We start from the raw sequence: 21,098 nt of genomic DNA on the forward strand, positions 1-21,098 counted from the left end.
GCTTCTATTCTATTTAGATTAATGTAGTTAACTTCATTTCTACGCCTCCTGTAGGCCGCCAATGCTGATTTTCTTTCCTCAATAGCAGCGTCGCAGTCCGCATCCCACCATGTACCAGGGACAAATGTTTTATTTTTATTTTTAGAGTGAGTTAAGTTTTTGGAAGGTCTTGAGGGAGGACTAGTCGCAGTAACTGCTTCACCTACACTTTCAACGAACGCCTTATACCTGGATAAACCATCAATGTTCGGGGAATTTAAAGTTTCGTTTTTGCCCTGAATGGATTCAGAAAGGTCATTAGAAAAAGAGATCCAGTCAACTCGCTTAAGATTGTATTTGTGAGAAGCGTACGAAGCTATTGGGGTAGAGATAACAAGACTGGATACCACTGGAAAGTGATCACTTCCCAGAGTCATTCCAAACTCCCCAAGAGGTGATGTTAAATTAGGTCAATTATTGAGGGGGGGGGGGTGTCTGGTATAGTACGATAGGTGGGTTCACCTGTGTTAAGGGGAATAAGATTCGTATTATCAAGGGCACAGTTCGCGCATTTCGAGGTGCCATTCGCGTTAGGAGATAGCCCAATTTCAGTGTGATCCTCCACGGATCCGCAACGCCTGCATCGCGCACTAGATCGACAGTGTATGCTAATGTATCCAAATCTAAGCCATTTGACGCACATTTTAGGTTCCGGGTTGTAGAGGTTAACCGGAAAGAAGGCCACGTAAATTAAGGTCCTTTCTGGGAGGGCCGTGCCCTCCAAAGTAATCAAAATCGATTTGGAAGGGGTTATTGTAGTTTCCTGTGTGGCAGGATCTATGGTTTTTCGGTTAAACCGAAGCGCTCCAATGACCTTGGCCTTGCCTCTCAGAGGGCCAAGCACCTCAAGATTCTCAATTATTTATGTAACCGAAATGTCATGAGATATGCCGCGGATTACACCCTGGCACATCACAAAGCTAGAGGGGACAAGGGTAATAAGCCCTTCTATTTTCTTGGGGATTTCTTCCAAGAGCACATTTGCTGCTTGTGGGGTCTTTGCCATGACTCAATTTTCCGAAGCCGCTGCTATGTACATCGTTGATTAGGCCTAAAAAGTGTTTCTGAAGCAGACGACCGCACGTGTCTGCAGCAAGATCTTTTTTAGTCTGCTCAGAGTTAGGGTTACGTTGGACTACAATAGGGCCTTCTGCCTTTTCGAAATCACTATAGCGAAGAGAACGAGCACATCCGGGTCTGGGAATGAGAGATTGGCCGCTAGATTATCGGACTCGACGGAATTTCCGGATTTCTCAGAATCTGCATTTGAGATTGTGTTGCTATCAACGATTCGCTGTTTTTTCTGCTTCTGTCTTTTACGCTTCTTAGACTCTACGGTGTGAAAGCCATCATCATCCTTGTTCTTAAGGAACATTAGAGAGTTCACGCCCTTTTTAACATCTTCTGTAAGATTTTTGAACAGGGGATTTGTTGACTCTACAGGCCCTCCCCCCTTTTCTGTCTGATTCTCATTGCTGGAGGCCTGCCTCAGTAATTTAAAAAAAAAGTTATGTCAGTTAAAGGGACAAAATGGGATAAACACCACGCGAAAGGTCGGGCACGTGGTTTGCACTTTAAAAATGGCGGACACCGGTTAGTGCCCGTAAGATACTTACCGCAGACCACAGGCCTAGTATATTTAACCACACCTGGCAATAATTGTAGCTGCGTGCGCAAAGCGACGATAGCCAATTACACTTTCAAAATTACACTTGTTATATCTTTAATAAGAATCAGTATACAGCACTATATAGTGAGACTATACAGAAGCGCATCCATCTGGCTGAGCATTGGTTAGCCACACTGGGCGCGCGATTCAAAATTGCATCAAAAAGGAATTCTCGTAAGTTAAATAAATAATTACTAAAATATGCATACGAATGTATAGAAATGGTATAACTTTTGATTTCAGACAAGAAACAAGTTTATAACACATATATTTAATAAATAACAGTTTATTTTTATTGATTTTCAAAGACTGACTTATATTTCACAAAACATTTTTTAATAGATACATTTTTTGAATTACCACATAATGTTTTAGCAGTTTAATATATAGAAGTTAATTGAAGAATATAATAATAATAATAATATTTTAATTATTCTAAAAAAAAATGTCAGCTCAGAATATTCTTATTTTCGAGTGAGACGTGGCAAAACGACGCTTATAAACTGCTATTTATATAACATATATGTTATAATTTTGTTTTTCTTGAAATCAAAAGTTACACAATTTGTATATATTCTTGTACATATTTGAATAATTATTGACTTAAATTACAAGAAATGTTTTTTAAAGTAATTTTGAATCGCGCGCCAAGTGCGGCCAACCAGCGCGCACGCCTAACGGAAGCGCAGTAGCGCAGGGTGCCAATATTGGCATCATTGCCCGGAGAATCAGTATGTTGCATTTTTACACGGAAGAAATTTTGTTCCGTTTTTACGCGGAAGATTTGTTTGTTCCCTTTTTACTCCGAAAAATTTATGTTCCATTTTCGCTCCCAAATTTTGTATGTCCTGTTTTTACTTTCAGCCGCTCACTTACAATTAATCACTGTAAAGTTTAGTTCGTTCCCAATATGGGAGCAAGTCCGTTAATTTTAGAATTTTCCCTACTTTTATATAAATAATTATTCAATATGCACCTATCTTTTGTTTTTTTAACAAATAAAAGATCTGTTATCCTGCAATAATAATTTTAAAAAATAAAGAAAACCAAATCATAATTTTTAGCGTTATTTATTTAAAAAATTATTTTTTATTTATATTTCTTGAACTCAGGAAGGTATCGAAATTGAAAAACCAAAAAATATATCTGAGATTTCAAGTCAGTAGGTTTTAAAATGTAACCGTTGTCGCTCTAACAAAAAAAAAAGTTCAGAGAATTAATAATTGAAAGTTACTTCGATGACGAACAAAAATTTGAAAGCAAGTTTCAACTCAATAACACACCTAAATCCTAAAAATAAAAAAACGGATAAATAAAATGCCATCGTTTTGCACAATAATTATAATTTTATTTATATCAGACGACTGTCCTTTTCCTTTTCAACAGTCAGCGTTAGTTATAAATGCTTTTAAATACAAGAAAAATTGCTAATGATCCTTCTGGGACGAAAATCGTATTTATAAATGTACAGATCGATTCCCGATTTTCTTGCTCGATCGCAAAAACACTTTTTTTTAATTACTTACTTATATCTTGTCTACCCCCTCCATTTCTGTTTCTAACTTTTGCCAATTTCTTGCCACTCAACGTTGACCTAAAATCTCATTTCTCAAAAACATGTAAGTTTATATCAAAGTTTAAATACCAGGAAACTAAGGGTAAATCCTCATTTGTTATTTTGCTAAAAAAAAAAAAAGAAAAACAAAAAATTATAAAAATTCTTGGTCGCGGGACCAAATCAAAATAATATTAATAAGATTATTTTTTGTGACTGAGTCTAGATTCGAATTAAATTAAGCTGTAAATTATGGATTCGGGTTTCACAAAATTCGCTCGTAGAAAAGGACATAAGCTTGGGTTTGAAGAACTATGCTTTCGTCCACCTCTGTCACTCTGGAATCAAAATAAATATTATCAATGTAATTTTTAAAATTTGAAAAATAAACCAATGTTTCTCTTCCAATTAAAAAAAATAATAAAATTTCCTCCCTACGGCTAAATTAAAATTTAAAAAATACTTCCAATTCCGCCCTTTTAAATAAATGAAAATTTTGTAAATAAAAAATGATCCTTCTTCCAGTTCATACAATATTAAAAACCAAAATTTCTTCTTTTCCAACTCGATAAAAATATTATAAATATATAATATTCCTCTGCTTATTCAACAAAAATTTAAACCTAAAACTTCTTTGTTTTAAAGTCAATAAAAATTTCAAAGCCACATTTTCCAGCCTTTAATTCAATAAAAATGTAAACAACTAAAAAGTTCCTCTTCTAATCTGGAAAAAATCAAATACCAAAACTTCTTCCCTTCCTTTTAAACTGAGAATTGTGAAATGCCAATGGTTTTTATTCATAAATTTATTGTAAATTCATACATTTTTTATTTCAACAATGTTTTTTACAAGTAAGTTTTATAATATTTTTCGAATGAGAAACAGAAGAATTGTAGGAAAATTTTGCCCGAAAAAAGAGCGACGATTAGTTAAAATCCATTTTTTTTTAATTGGTAAGAAGTAACAGTAAGAAAAAATGCAATTACAAAAAATATTGTACAAAACAGTTTTTTATTTCCAAGAAAAATACTGATTTTATTTCGTTTTAAATGAACAGTAAAATATTGCTAAATATTACAAATTGGACTTTGTTTTTAACAACAAAATTCCAAATAGAATGATTTAGAAATAGAATATTTTACAGTAAAACAATATTAGAATATGATCTAAAATTTAATAAAAGCGTTAAGTTACGAATATATTATTTTGGAAATATTAAAAAATTGAAAATAGTTCTAAAGGTTTCAATCGAACGTTTAAATTTAACTACTACGTCTTTCGACTTGAGAAAGTTAAATTTTCATCGTTAAAATCCGTACATTGTTTAATTTTGAACAGATTCAAAATGATCTTTTAAAATCAATTATTGTTTAATTATTAACACTCGGAACTACATTTACACTTTTTTTTTAATTCCTTAAATTAAAAATTGTAATTATGTCCAAAAATGAAGGTGTACAATGAAAAATTAGTTAAGTTAAATATTTTATAAATACGCTTTGTAAAATAAATGATTCGAAAAGTGAACAATATTAAACCCAAAAATAGGAATTTTCAACAACAAAAAAGTGAACTTTCATTCCCAAATTATGAATTTTCAACAACAACAAAAATACGTTTTACCAAAATGAATAAATTTCCAACTAAAAATGATAAATTTTTAAAATAAATAAACATGAATTTTCAACAAAGAAATTAGTTTTCTACCAAATGATTAGTTTTCTAAATAAAAATACAAATTTTCAACACAAAAGATAAATTTACAACACAAAATAAAATAGTTAAATTTTCATTTAGGAAAATTAATTTTTCGCCAAGAAAAAGTGTTCTTAACAGAATGAATGAGTTTTTTAAAAACTAAAAATGATACATTTCTAAGCAGAAATGAAAGTTAATTTTTCCGTTAAAAAATTTAATTTAAAATTAAAAAACACGAATTTTAAATAAAATTAGTTGAATTTTAAAACAAAGAAATGAATGTTCAACCAAGTGAAGATAGAATAGTTAAATTTTCAATTTGAAAAATAAATTTTGAACCAAAAGAACACATTTTGAACAAACTAGTTCAATTTTAAACTAACCAAAAAATGCTTTTTAAGCAAAAATATCGGTTTTCAACCAAGAAAATTAATTTTCTAAACAAAAAATTAATTTTTAGTAAAATAGTTAAAATTTAATCAGATAAATAATTTTCAATAAAAGTGATGAATCTTCAACCAAAAAAAGTAACCTTTAACCGAATAGTTAAGTGGCAATCCAAAAGATTATTTTTCTACGAAAAAAAAAAAACATTTCAAACAAGATTAATGAATTTTCAATTAAAAAATACAACTCTTCAAGTAAATATAGATATTTAAATTTTAAGTTATAAAAATAAACTTTTAAACATAAAACCGATATTTCAGCAAAACAGTTCAATTTTTAAGCAAAAATATCAAAGTATCAACCAAGAAGATTTATTTTTTACCAAAAACGATTTGAGTTTTTAACCAAATAATGAATTTTCAACAAAAAAAAAGACGAATTAATGACCAATATGATTAAATATTCCCCACAAAGGAGAAATTGTCGAAGAAATTCAGGAACTTTCGAACAAATAGTTGCATTTTCAACTTAAGTAGGTAATTTTTCATTAAAACGTGGAAGAGATCAAATTTCACTTAAAAAATTAATTTGAAATTTAAAAAAATGTTAACCAAGTAGTTAGATTTTCGGCCAAAGAGATGAATTTTTAAGCAAAATGAATTAATTTTTTACCTAAATTCATTTTTCAACAAAAAAAATATTAAATTTTCCCATTAATCTTAAGAAAATTCGGTTTAAAAATCTTTTTTCAACTTCTAAACCTACTAATCTTTTAAAATTATTCAAATAATTTCTGGAATTTTTTCTAAATTCTGCAGAATTGACTAAATTGCCTTTAAATATTTCAGATTCTTCTTTGAAAAATTTGGAAATATTTTGAAACGTTTTCAAATATTCTCTTAATATTTCTGTAGCATATTTCTCTCATTATAACTCGTTTTGTGCAATTATTTTTCACAAATTGAGTTTCTCGAGTATTTTTTTAAAAAGTTTTTTAAGGAACATCATTCCTTTTTTACTACTTTTACTGATTTTACTGATTTAATTTTATGTTGGTTTTCGAAATGTACTTTCAAATTATTTAAAGTTTTCCTAGAAATTTAGAAAACATTAATTCATTCTCTTAAAACCTTTCAAAATTCTTTAAAAATCTCCTATTCTCCAAATCTACATTTTTTTAGTTTTCGAAATCTTTACAAGTTTTAATTATTTTTGAATCGTTTCAAAATTTCTCAATATTTCTCCAACTCACTTGAATTTCTTCTAAAATTATGTAATGTGACAAAACTGCAAAATTTTATTTTAAAATCTGTTACATTCTCAAAATTTGAGGAAATAAATAAAAATATTTTGTAATATTTTTCTAATTACTCTTAGACCTAATTAATAAAAAAAAACTATTTGAATTTTTCAACCAAAACGAATGACTTTTTAACAAAATTGTTAAATTTTCAACTAAATAATAAAATTAACATAATAAAATAAGTAATCAATAATAATAAATTTGTATAAATAATAAAAATTTGCTAATCTTTACCTGGAATCAGAAATGTAGTACCATCGACCGGGAGGTGGTTCAACATTTGAACTTTTCGCGGAGGCCTCCTCGTTTTCGGATTCCGAACTCGAACTGCTCGACAGACCTTCATTTTCTGTTGCTTCTTTTGTGGGAAGGAAGGACCACCTTGGGTCATTTGGACCCAGTGGCTGTCTTGTCTGGAATTACACATTTAAATTCAAATTCAAAAATAGTTTCTAAATTTTCAAATACTATGAGTTTTTCCAATTTTTTAAACAATAATTAATAATTTCGAATTCAAGTAGCTTTAAAATAAGACAAGTTAAAATTAAAAAAAAAAAAATCACTTTTTTAGATGTAATGAGAAGGAATTAAAAGTATTTAAAGCTAATAAATTTTTAATCAGAAGCTGTCAAAATAGAAAAATATCTGACCGAAATATTTTTTGATTAAACTGTTTCATTTAAAAATATTTGGAATTATATTATTTCTACTTTAAAACATTCCAAATTCAACAAATTTATTTTCAATTGAAGAATCTGGATATTAAATGATTTCAGATTAGAAATTTTTCAAATTTAAATTCGTATAATTTTAGATTAGTATTTTTAAAACTGGAAAATGTAAAATATAAAAAATAATTCAAATTTTATAATTTCGAATTAAAAACGGTCAAATTTGAAGAATTTCACATTGAAAGTGTTTGGAATTGACAAATTTGAAATCAGGTGCTGTTAAAATAAAAAAATTTTAGATTAAACATTTTTTTAATTGCATAATTTCATTAGAAGAGTTGAAATTGTATTATTTATACTTTAAAGATTTTAAAATTCATCAAATTTATTTTTAATTAAAGAATCTCGAAATTTAATGATTTCAAATTAAAATTTAAAAAATTTGAATAATTTAATATTGAAAGTATAAATTGAATTATTCAAAGTCAAAGCTTCGGAAATTCTAGAATTTTAAATTTTTATTACATAATAAGAGTTATAATTTAACATCTAAATTGAGGAGAACAATTTTTCTAAGATCAAAAAATAAATTCACCGTCATTTTGACAGATTCATATAAAAAAAATTAAAATTACAAACCATTAAAATTAAATTATTCTAAAAAAAACACACGTTAATTATGAATGAGCAACAAACAAAAATTAATTTTTAATAATGTAATTAAGCTTTCAACAAAATAGTTAAATTTTTAACTAAAAGAGACATTTTAAACCAAAAAATGCTTTTTTAAATATTTAAAAAAAAATTCGCAAAAAACGTGTATTTTTCAGTCAAAAATCGAACAATTAAATTTTAGGCTAAAAGCATTCATTTTTAACCAACAAAAGAACAAATTCTCAACAAAGCGAACCAAAACAAAATAGTTTTAATCAAATAGTTGCATTCTTAACCAAAAAATATGAGATTTCTACCAAAACTATAATAGTTAACATTTTCAGCTACAAAAAATAATTTTTAACAGCAAAAAATTTTTCAACAAATTATTTTCATTTTTTACCACAGAGAAGAATTGACAACTAAAAAGAAAATATTTTTTAACAAAGTAGTTCGATATTTACCAAAGTAGTTGAATTTTCAACAATAAAAAAAAGGAGAAATCTCAAACAAAAATGTAATAGGTGATGTAACATCAAAAAATACTTTTATTTTCTATCAATAACAGTTGAATTTTCAACTAAAATGATGAATCTTAAAAAACAAAAATTAGTTTTTAAGAAAGTAGTTAGGGTTTTAAACAATTTAAAAAATTTTTAATTAAAAAAGATAAATTTTGTGCAAAAATTGAATAGTTAAATTAAAAAGAAAAATATTATTATAAAAAAAAAAATTTAATCGGCAACCAAAACACAATGGAGAAAAAAATCGCAAAATTAATTAATTTTCAAATAAAATTATGAATCTTGAACTATGATAGTGGAATTTTAAGTAAAAAAGATGAATTTTTCAACGATAAGATTAGTTTTCAAACAAAAATATTAATTTTCAACCAAGAAATACAATTTTTCCAACAACATACATTAATTTTAACGAAAGAGTCGAATTTTCAATCACCTAAAAAGATACATTGTCAACCAAAACTTAAATAATTAAGTTTTAAGTTAAGACAATCAATGTTGAACCAAAAAGGACCAATTTGCAAACAAAAAAAAGATCATACTTCAACCAAAAATTGACTAATTAAATTTTCAGTCAAAAAATGAATTTCCAACTAAAATTATGGAATATTCAACTGAAACTGTATTTTCACTTTAAGGAAAAAAAAATATTTTCAACTAAAAACGAAACAAATTTTCAATAAAACAATTAAATTATCGGTAAAAAAATTCTTTTTCATCCAAAGAAAAAACAATCTTTCAATCAAGCAGCTTATTTTTCAAACATGAAAATGGTTTTTTAATTAATTGAAAATTATATTTTAAAAAGTTTTTATGAATATTTAAACACTGAGATTAACTTTCAAAGAAAAAAATTATTTTCTACAAAAAAAACTCGTTTTTTTTAACAAAATATGTGAATTTTTAACGAAATATATTTATTTTCAATTAAAAAAGACAAATTTACATCCAAATTGTTAAATTTTGAACTAGAAAAGCCCATTTTTCAACTAAAAATAGAATAGTTAAATATTCAATTGAAAAAATTAACTATTAAACAAAAATACTTTGATTTTTAAATAAAAAATATTAGTTTTAAAACAAATACTTGAATTTTCATCCAAAAAAGATCAAATTTTAACCAAAAATAGAATAATTGAATTTTCTGTTAAAAATTCAATTATTAACAACAAAAATCAGAACAATATTAAAATTTTCGGTAAAAAAAAATTCCTTTTCATCCTTTTCATTTTCAACTAAAATTATGAATATTTAACTGGAATACTTGAATTTTCAACCCATAAGATTAGTTTTGTACAAAAAGGTGAATTTTCCACAAATTACATGAATTTTTGAAAAAATATTTTTATTTTTTATTAAAAAATATAAACTTTCAAACATTTACTTGGATTTTCATCCAAAAAAGATAAAGATTTCAACCAAAAATTCCACTTTTCTATTTTTGCTTGAACCAAAAATAGAAGTTTTCAGTTGAAAAAATTAACGTTCAACCAACTGATGAATTTTCAATTAAAATGATAAATCTTCAATTGGAATATTTGCATTTTGTACCTACCAAAAAGATGAATTTTTAACCAGTAAAATCAATATTCTGTAAAAAAGACGAAGTTTTCACAAATTACATGAATTTTTGAAAAATTGGTTTAAGTTTCAAGTAAAAAGTATCAATTTTCAACCAAACACTTTAATTTTCAACGAAAAAAGATCAAATTTAAAAGAAAAATGTAACAGTTCAATTTTCCGTTTAAAATTTAATTCTTAGCCGAAAAAATTTGGATTTTTAGAAAAATATTTAAATTTTCTATAAAAAATTCCTTTGCATCCAATGGAAAAACAAATTTTCAAGCAAACAGCTCATTTTTTAATTTAAAAATTAAGTTTTATATAAAATGATGAATCTTCAATAAAAAAAATTATAATTTTCAAACAGAACAAAAAAAATATATTTTCTACAAAAAAAAGTAGATTTTCTACCAAAAACGTCAGTTTTTTCAAACAAAATACGTGACTTTTTAAATAAATAAATACATTTTTTATTATTAAAAAATTCAAATTGTTCATGTTTGAACTAAAACAGATCAATGTTTCACACTAAATAGTTAAATTTCTACCAGAATAATTAAATTTTAAGTTAAAAAATTTATTTTCAACAAAGTAGTTAAATTTTTTTAAAGAAATAGATTTTCAATAAAAATTATGAATCTTCCAATAACAAAATTCATTTTTAACAAAAGAGTGTAGCTTTTTGCCACAAGTAGATGAATTTCCAAGAAAAAATGTAAATTCCTAACGAAAAATGTAAAAAAAAATTATATTATAATTTAGAAATATTTCCTTTTCAAAATACTATTTTTACACTAAAAACTTTTTATAGCACTCTTTTTTAAACTTTCAGAAGAAGAAACTTTTAAATTGTGCCAAATTTTTACTTGGACTTCTAAATTGTCAAAAATTAATTATTATTTATCATATGTATCCTGTGACTTTTAAAGTGATTGAATAGATTTTTGTTACTAAAAAATGTGATTTCATTTTTAAAAAATCGTTTAAAATTGAAGAATCTTACATTTAAAGTTTTAAGCCTCTGTATAGAAATAAAAATTGAGATAAGATTACCTTGACATAAGCGACGTAGTGTCCACCATAAAGAGTCCCGCTATGTTCCACAACACCATAAAGAGAATAGAGTTTCGGTTTTTCGTGATTTTTGCAGACAGGCGCCAAATCCAAGAGGGTCGGAAAATTCACGTGTTTCGTTACTTTTCTCAAACCGACTCGTTGCGACTGGAATCTTTTCAAGTGGAGAATCAGCACTGCCGGGACTTTTGAAATCAGATATTGCTTCGTACTCGGCGTGCAAACCATTTTTTTATTTTCTTTTCCCTGAATAAGAAAACAGAGGGCCAATTTTAAAATTCACATTTTTTTTTACTCAAATTAAAGACGATAAGAAAAATATATATTTTTTTAATTTGATCGGATCGCACCGTTTCAAATCAGACGAAATTCTATAAACTTATGAGTATTTAAATTTTTGTAATTATTTTAAATCACACATTTTTCCTTTTAACATTCGATAGCTTTTTCACCTACTTTTATTTTATTTTTTTAATCTCCTCTGCGAAATGGTTTAGCCTGAATAAAACATGCAAAAAACAAAAAATAAATGTTGAAATCAGTATATTTAATGTAAAACTATGTTTGATTAAAAATTATATTTGATGAAACATTATTTTTGAAACAGAATAAGTGCAGCTTTTTTATAAAAAGATACTTTTTATATTTCCAAACAAGTAGCCAGAATTTTTCAATTATAAAGTGTTTTTAAAGTTTTTGGACAATTCTGACAAAAATAATAAGCCTAGCCAAAATCTGGAAAGAAAATTTAAAAAAAAAATTGAATTAGATCAAAAGCTATTAAAGTTTAAATTTAAAAAAATAATAATTTCCAGAAACATCTAAATTTATAGTCCAATATCGATAAATTGGAATTTTTATCCGATTCTTCTCCGCCTCGATATTTATTTTACAGAATTAAAAAAATATTTAAAATGCATAATAACAAAGTTTTTAATGTTAAGAGTTTTAAAAAATTTCTAAAAAATAATCTTCTGAAATCCTTTGAAAACTTTTCAAATAAATTAAGATCTTTCAAATTCTAAAAACTCTTCTAAAATTAAAATACAAATAAAATGTTGAAAATAAATGTATAAATGAAAAAAATGAAAATTCTAAAATTCTTCTAAAATATGTATCTCGCTTATATTTTTCGCCATTGTGCGTGATGATTTTCACACTTTCTCACTGTTGTCACGATTTTTCGACATTCTTTAGATTTTTTAAAAGTGAACATATCTGAATTTTGACTTGTAATACACATTTTTTATTACTTTTATAATATTCCAATTTCTTTTCATTTTCTTTAAAATGTTTTTAAAGAAAACTAGGAAAGATATTTTTATATAATCTTGAAAAAAACAAAAAAAAACAAAGAAACTTGAACAATAAATAGTTATTATAAATTTATATTTTTTATTAGAAATGAGTTTTCCTTTAAAATTATAATTTGTCTAAAACTTTTATTTTTATTGACTGAAATACCTTTTTTTGATTGAAAATTTGTCTTTTTGGTTTGAAAATTCATCTCTTTTGGTAGAGGTAATTTTTTTAATTAAAATTGTAATTGCTTGGTTTCAAAATTAAAATGGTTTTTATTTAATAATTCAACTACTTTGAAAAAATCGTATTTTCGGATGAATTCGACTCTTTTTTATTTTAAATTAAAATCTTTTTTAGTTTAATTCAACTCTTATATTTTTCGTTGCTAATTCATTTTCGGTTGAAAATTCAACCACCTGATTAAAAGTTTAACAGCTATGTTAAAATATCAGTTTTTTGGTTGAAAATTAATCATTTTACTTGAAAATTTATCTGTTTGGTTGGAATATCTATGCCATCAATAAATATTGTTGAGTATCTTTTAAATTCCAACCCAAATCATAAAAGTAAAATGTTTCTAGTATTTTTGAAATACTTTCGAATTTATTACCATCATTAAAAAATCAAAATCTGTAAATGAACTGTTGCAAAATTCAACTTATTTTTTTATTTCAAAACTTTCCGCACAACTTTTATAGCCTTGTGTTAATGAAATTGAAACATTTTTTGTAATGATTAAAATTTTTTTTAGGTAAAATAAATTTTGTCAGTGTCAAGAGAATGAAAAAAAGTTCTTAAGGTTCATGGGTATTTTTTAATAATTGTTTTGTAAGGAATTTCAAAAGAAAATTGAAAAAAGATCACAAAACATATTTAATTATTTCCTAAAATTTTTTTAAATTATGTAAAAGATTTTAAAGCGAAATTTTGCATTTTTGTCATATAACATTATTTTAGAAAAAAAATGAATAAGCTTAAGAGACATTCAGAAGTTTTGAAACGATAAAAAATAATTAAAACTGTAAAGATTTTTAAAAAATTTTGTAAAGTTTCATGGAAATGAAAGACATTTTTCAGGTTCCTAGGAAAAATTAAAATAATTTTTTATTTCGAAAAATTAATTTTAAGAAATTATTTTAAAAGATTTTAAAAGATGAATTTTAAACTTTAAAAGATTTTTAGAAATCCCGATTTTTAGAAAATTCAAATATAAAATTTACAACCTTTAAAATAATTTGAGAAATTTTCAAGAAAATTAACAAATTTTCCTAAAAATTCTGAGAAAAATTTGAAGATTATGTAAAGTAATTTTTTTTTTAATTTTGAATGATTTTTAACAATTTTGAGAAAAATTCGAGTCAGTTAAAAATATTTTCAGAAATTCAAGACGTTTAAAATAGATTAGAAATATTTGAAACCTGGGATATTTTAAACAGACTGGAATTTTTCATAATATTTTGTCAAATTTAAAAAAATAAACAAATTTCTTTAAAATCTTCTAAATTATTTTCTGATACGTCTGAAATATGAAAAAATCTTCTTTCTTAATTAAAATGTTTTTAATTTCCAATAATAATTAATAAATTAATTAATGAATACTTAAATTGTTTGCCTTATTTATAATTTCATAAATAACTCATAAATTAATAATTAACATAATATAATATATATTTAATTAATATAATTTACTTTATTTTGTAACATTTATGCATTAAATTATGCTTTAAAATCTTCTAAACTCTTTTACGAAAGTGTAGAAAGTCATTTGATGTGTTTAAAACCCTTTTTTAATTTTCTTTTAAAGTTGATTTTTCAAAATAAAAAATTATTTACAATTTTCATACGAATATAAGGAAAATTCCTTTTTTTTTATTCTTGACAGACTTTCTAAACCTTCTAATCTCTGAAAATTATTTAAATTTTTCCTGCATTTTGTATTTATTCTGAGAAATAAAAAAAAATTGCCTTAAAAACTTTCTGATCTCTAAAACTTATTCAAATTTTTCTAAAATTATGTAATATGGCAAAATTGCAAAATTTCGCTTTAAAATCTTTTACACACTTTTTAAAAATTTTAGGAAATAAATTCAAAATATTTTGTGATGTTCTTTTAATTTTCTCTTGAAATTCCTTGCAAAACAAAGGTTTAAAAATTGCCCATGAATGATAAAAAAAAATTTTTTCATTCTCTTTACATACTGACAAAATTCAATTCATCTGAAAAATTTTTAAATCCTGAAAAATTACAAAAAATGTCTTGAAATCAAACTTTTTTTTTGAGATTTCTATAGAATACTATTAGAAAAATCTACCATGTCATTTTCACAATAATTAGATAAATAAACCGTTTTCTTGATACATTTTTAAGAGTTTGTAAAGGCTGCAGATTAGAGTTCTTATATTCCCGAGAATTTAAGTTCAGGTTATATAACCGAAAATATGACAGAACTTAGGAGAATTTAAAAGAGACATATTCAGGATTTACAGTGTTTCATTTACAAATTTAAAAATTTCAAATGTATTAATTTATTTTAAAAAAAAAAGTTTTTTTCTGCTTTAAAAGATAACTCTTTAACAAAATACTGGAATTTTCAACAAAATAATTGAATTTTCAAACATAATAGTTCACTATTTAACCTAAAAAGATAAATTACCAACGAAAAAGTGTCATAGTTTATATTTCAATAAAAAAATAAAGAAATTTATGCAACAAAAGAAAAGAATTTTAAAACCAAAAAGACGAATTTCCATCAAATAAAGATTTTTTACTAATAAAATAAATAAAAGTTTATCTAAATTATTGAACCTTCAAACCAGAAGACAAAATTTTCTTCATAAAAATTCAATTTTCAAACAAAAGATATGACTGTTCAACAGAAATTAATTTTACACAAAACTGATGCATTTTTACACAAAAAAAGGAAATTTCAAACTAAAAAATTATTTTTTACAAAAAAAAACGCGAATTTTTAACTCAAAAATATCAATCTTAAGAAATGAAAAATTTCCATTTTATGTTAAAAAATGAATTCTCAGCAAAAAAAAGAAGTATTTCCCACTAAACAGTTAAATTTTCAACCAGAAATAAGCCTTCAATAAAAAAGATTAATTTATAACAAGATAATTAAACTTTTAACCAACGAGATAACTTTTCAACTTAAAATATAAATCTTTAACAAAAAAAGCAATTTCTTAACAAAGCGATTGAACTTAATGTTTAAAACAAATTAGTTGAATTATCAAGCAAAAAAGAACGATATTTAACCAAAAAGTTGCATTTTCAATCAAAAAATGAAATTTCTTCTACAACAGATGAAGTTTTAAATGAAAAAAGATAAATTTTCAAAAAAATATTTGAATTTTCTGTTACAAAAGATTTTGGGCGAGTTTTTACGATCAAACTATGAATTTTTTTACAAGAAATAATTTTCTACCAAAAAAAATTGATTTTTCAATCCAAAAAGACGAATTTTTAAACAAAAATGATCACTTTTTTAAAAAATTGTTTAATTCTCTATTAAATAGTTGCATTTTTATCAAAAAATATGAAATTTATCTTAACCCTGAAAGTGCATTGTGGGTGTTAGACACCCCAAGCAATTTTCAAACTCTTGTAAACCATACTTAATTTGAAAAAATTGAGTGAATGTTGCCATCTAGCTTTAGTTGGAGACACATCAGTCTACTAGTAGCAGCTGCTGAAATTGAAGGTAAAAAAGTCGTGGGGTCTGTAAAACCCAGTGTGCACTGAGTGAGTGAAAAAGTAATTTTTAAGCAATTTAAAAAAAAAATTTATTGATTTATGTTTACTTTCTAACGTAAGTATATCATATGAAGTGAAATAATTGTTTTTTTTCGATTATTTCATACTTTTTTTTTGTAGATGGCTTATAACTTACGGCAGCGCGTCATGCCAGAGCAGACTGCGGATGTTTTAAATAGAATATAATTGTTAAAATATAGTTATATATGTCTCTTTTTTCAATTTCTTGTATTTCTATAATATTACATATCAAATCTCCTTCATTTTTATATTAATAAATCGATTTAAAAGCAAAACATCTGATGCATCATTTTATCATTAAATTGACTTTTCAACTGTGCAAATAAATATCTTTTTTGAAAGCACCCCTGTTGCAATATTTTTTTCATGAAAGAACAATGATTAAAATTACGTGAATTATTAATTTTTCAGTGAAAAAAAAACAACTTTTTTCCTCTTTTTTTTTAAATAATTTTTTTAACAAACTTAAAATAAATAAATGGCTATAAAATTAAATCTACCTTATAAAAGATACCTTAAACTATGTCGGATAATTTTATTGTGACAAAGTATTCAATAGGGGTTAAACAATACATGAGTAAATACGCTGGGGTGTTGAACACCCACAATGCACTTTACCGTGATTTTTCCATGTACGCACTTTGAGGGTTAAAGCAGAATCTTTTATTACAAAAAAGTTGAGTTTTCATCGAAAAAAGATTCCGGTTAACTCAGTAACATCAAAAATTGAATTTTTCTTTAAAAAAAAATAAGTTTCAACGGAAAAAAATGAATTTTCAATCCAAAAAGACGAATTTTTTGAAACAAAAAGGATGAATTTTTAACAAAATAGTTAAATTCTCTACCAAATAGTTGCATTTTTAAACAAAAAGTAAATTTTCTACGAAATAGTTAAGTTTTCAAGAAAACAGTATAATAGTACAATTATTTAACAAACAGTTTCATTTTTAAAAAAAGATTAAATTTCTGCTAAAGCAGGTAAACTTTAAAATAAAAAAGATAAACTTTCAGAAAAAAGAGTTGAATTTTCAACCGGAAAGTTAACGAAAAAATGCAATTTTCTATTCATTAAAATAAATTCTGGGATTCTCATAAATTCTCAAATAATTGATTTCTCGGTTATATTCTCGGTAATATTCTCATTCTCGTTGCTGTTCTCAAAGTAATATAGCCGACTCAAAACTCTAATTGCTAGCGTCGGTTTACCAGGGTGGCCGTTTTAATCAAAGAAAAACAATTCCCGGTTTTCTCCCGGTTCGCAAACATTTTTCACGGCCAATGAAATTTTAAAAATCAAACTATATTCTAAATATTGTTCCATATAAAGTAATAAACAATAAACAACAAATTAAATCATTCAAAGTGGAACCCTTGAATTCCAAACTTTTAAAATTGAAGTTTAAAAGTTTTTAATTCCAAAATTGTGTATTCAAATGCTCAATAAGTGACAGGTATAAACTGGAGGGTACTAACACTTTTAAATTGAACAGTTTTAATTGAAATGCAAATAAACTGCAAAATGTAGAACTTTTATAAATTATAGAGTTCAAAGATTTAGATTAAGTTCCAAAAATATAAATCCACGTTAACCTTTTCAATAGTCTAAATTAAGGAATCAAGCAATAAACTTTAAAAATTTCCAAAATTATATTATTTTAAGTAATTTTAAGCTGGACACATTAAAAATTAAAAAATAATTTTTTTAACTTAACAGTTCTTGAATTAGAAGTTAAATTATTTTAATTTTAAATAGTCTAATTTTTTGTCAGAACTTTTACATCTATTTCAAAATGAATTGAATTTTTTCTATAACTTTTAGAAAATGCTGCAAATTAAAAAAAAAATAATTTGAATTTATAAATAACAATAGAACACTTATCATTTGTAAAAATATTAAAGTAATTTTAAGGTATATTTAGAAGTTTTAAAAAAAATCGAATTAAATTTAGAACTTGAAATAATTTTAAATACTTACAGCCAAATTTAAAATAAAATTTAGATTCAAAGAAGAACATGGAATATTTAAAAAAAATTTTTAATTTGCAGGATTTTTAAAAATTGTACGAAAATTTCGATTAATTTAAAAATATATTTAAAAGTTCTGAAAAAAATGTTAACACACTTCTTTTAAATTACTTGAAATAATTTCAAGTTTTTAATTCATTTTGAATCTTTTCAAAACTTCTAAATATCTCTTATAATTACACCAATTTTTTCCACAGATAATAAGTGTTCAATTGTTATTTATGTGTCAGAATTTAACAAATTTACTTATAAATTAAACACTTTTTAATTAGAACAATTAAAATCGTAACGATAAAAGTTTAAAAATTCTTCGAAAATTTAAAGATTCAAAGCTTTCGATGTAAAACAATTCAGTTTTAAATTGTTTTCTTTCAAATATTTTGTTTCAATTCACTCGTCTTAAATAAACAGTAACATATTTTTAAATATTAAATACTTATTCTTTTTCTGCATTAAGAAATTTCAAATGAAATGGGATAAAATTTTAATAATTTAGACTCACAATATTTTAAATTTAATAAAAACCTTTAATTATGACTATATTATTATGGATTTATTTTTAATATTAATATATGTTAATAAATTTGTTTATTAAATTTAATATAAAAAATAATATAAAGCAATACCTGAAACTCTGAATAAAGAATATATGATTGATAAATCATGAAAAATTTTATTTAAAAATAAAATTATCGGAATAAATGATATATTAATTTCAATTCTTCTCAAGACTTTCGGATTGAAACAGTTACAATCTGGAAATTCTCCAATTTGAAACGGATCTAGAATTGTTTGGTCAAATCAATTACTGTCCAGATTTCAATACTTAGAGTACAGATTCATTTTAAAAATAATTTATTTATATTTACAGTTGATAAAATAAAACTTTTTCTTTATCAAAAAGTTTCAACTTCAAATGCTTTTAATTTTTAATTGTTTAAATCCTAAAAAAACTGCACTTTAATTATTTTAAAACCTACTAAAATCGAACTTGGGAAGATTTTTCTTGTGAATATTCGTAAAATTTTCCGGTTTCACGGTCGGCAACCATCCTGTTTTCTATAAAAGAAAAATCTTCGATTATAAAAACTGCTGATTTTTAATTTCTGTTAAACTTTAAAACGGCATTTTAAAATTCTTTAAATTAAAATATATGTTTAAAAATTAAAAATGGAAATTTTTTCAAGTGAAAGATTTTCGAATTAAGCATTCTAAACTAAATGATTTAATAATTTATAAAACTCACCATTTAGGAAATTTAAAGGACATACTGGGTGTAAAACACCCAATGACTTATTTGAGCTTGAACAAAACGTACCAAATTCAAGAAAATGGAAGATATGGCGCCAGATTAAATACTGACATGAAAACCTATTTTTCTATGTCATTTTCACATAATTTTGATTTTTATAATTTTGATACGCAATTTAAGATCAATAAAATTGTTTAATCACGCAAAGTTCGGTGTTTCATTTTTCTTTGAATTGAAGCTTTTATTTTTTAGAATAAATACCTTCTTTGGAACGAACACTATAAGGCTAATTTTATTTTTGAAGTGCCATATCTCGGAAGTATTCAAATAAAATTTTAAGACAAAATATAATAGTGAAAAAAGTAATTTAAAATTTTTTTTCAAAAATTATTTTTTTTAACTACTTTAAATTTCACAAACTGTTATGAAACCTTTTTCTCCTTAAACTAGATAGATTAAACATCATTAATTGATTTTCTTGTCAAAAAACTATCCAATACCTTGGGCACAGCACACGTTTGAATACCCTTGGGTATAAAACACCCAGTGTCCTCTTTATGCAATTTTACGGAAGTGTGCCCTTTAAGGGTTAAAAACGGCTCAAGTACTAGTTGGACAAAATTGTTATTCTAAAAATTTTGTAAGATTCCCGGTCAAAAAATAAATTCACTGTCATTTCCTGATTTTCCGGTCCAGCGGCCACCCTGGTTTACCCTATTTGAAAAAATTGTAGACTCTAGTATAATAAACAAACAAAAAACCTACCTTGTTTTCTTTCGCTGTGCAAGCCTCGCATCCAACCTTATTATTCCCAGACATCAGTTCCTGCGCCGTAAATTGATTCAAACACGACTGAATCGAAAATTCTCCCTCATTCGTGAAATATCGCGTTGGCGATTGATTCGAATGATGAATTCCCATTCGTGAGAGACTTCCGGTCAGTTTGGCCACTCCATTCGTCGCCGAGTGCTCCTCACTAATCGAATTACTCTTCATCTCTGGACTCGTCACTTGACTGGCTTCCTTGTCCGCTTCCGGCTCAGGATCAGGTCCAAAGAAATTCACCAGCTCCTTCTCGTCGTCCCCATTTTCCCCCCTACCTTCATCATCCACCAACTTTTCCCGGCTCGATTCCCGTCCAAGGGGACGACATTCCTCGGAATTATTCGAGCTGCTAATTAAATTAGCAGTCGTGCTGTCCGGACTCGTCCCAGTTTCCATCATCTTCGACAGAGACTCATCAATCTCTCCCGTCTTTTCAACATTCGTCAGATTCAATTTCTCTTCGGGAATTTCAGCGGGACTTGAAATTTCGCCACTGCCACCAATTTTTCGCGACTCAAAATAATTCGCGGGAACAATCGCGTTTCTGTAGCGTTTACTGAGATAATTTAACGACGCATCGACGTCGGCTGCAGAAACTGGACTGGTCACGGCCGAAGGTTTTTCGGAACTGTAACCAGATTCGAGAATCTCCTGGGATTTTAGAAGTGGTTCGTTTCCTGATTCGGTTTCTACATTGTCTTCCACGTCCGTGTCGCTCCCTACTAAAAATCAAATAAGAAAAACCGAAAAAAAATGATTGAAAATTGAGGGAGGG

At 25.6% G+C, this 21,098-nt stretch overlaps 1 protein-coding gene across 2 annotated transcripts in view; it reads right to left on the reverse strand.

Annotated features, from left to right (window-relative positions):
* Positions 1 to 3,034: 3,034 nt before the first annotated feature.
* Positions 3,035 to 21,098, reverse strand: part of LOC117169297 (ubiquitin carboxyl-terminal hydrolase 45) — a 42,057-nt gene continuing 23,993 nt past the window's right edge. The window contains exons 9-12 of one of the 2 annotated variants that reach the window (XM_033355614.1): positions 20,264 to 21,042; positions 11,115 to 11,381; positions 6,887 to 7,065; positions 3,035 to 3,601 (exon numbers count right to left, since the gene is read on the reverse strand). In XM_033355614.1, the coding sequence (XP_033211505.1) occupies positions 3,529 to 3,601; positions 6,887 to 7,065; positions 11,115 to 11,381; positions 20,264 to 21,042 (1,298 nt within the window). In that variant the 3' untranslated portion in view covers positions 3,035 to 3,528. Of the gene's footprint in view, positions 3,602 to 6,886; positions 7,066 to 11,114; positions 11,382 to 20,263; positions 21,046 to 21,098 lie in introns of both variants that reach the window. The other variant, XM_033355605.1, reaches the window with a different exon arrangement.

This window comes from Belonocnema kinseyi, chromosome 1 (genome assembly GCF_010883055.1).
Source record: "Belonocnema kinseyi isolate 2016_QV_RU_SX_M_011 chromosome 1, B_treatae_v1, whole genome shotgun sequence".
In the NCBI taxonomy this organism is placed as follows: Eukaryota; Metazoa; Arthropoda; class Insecta; order Hymenoptera; family Cynipidae; genus Belonocnema; species Belonocnema kinseyi.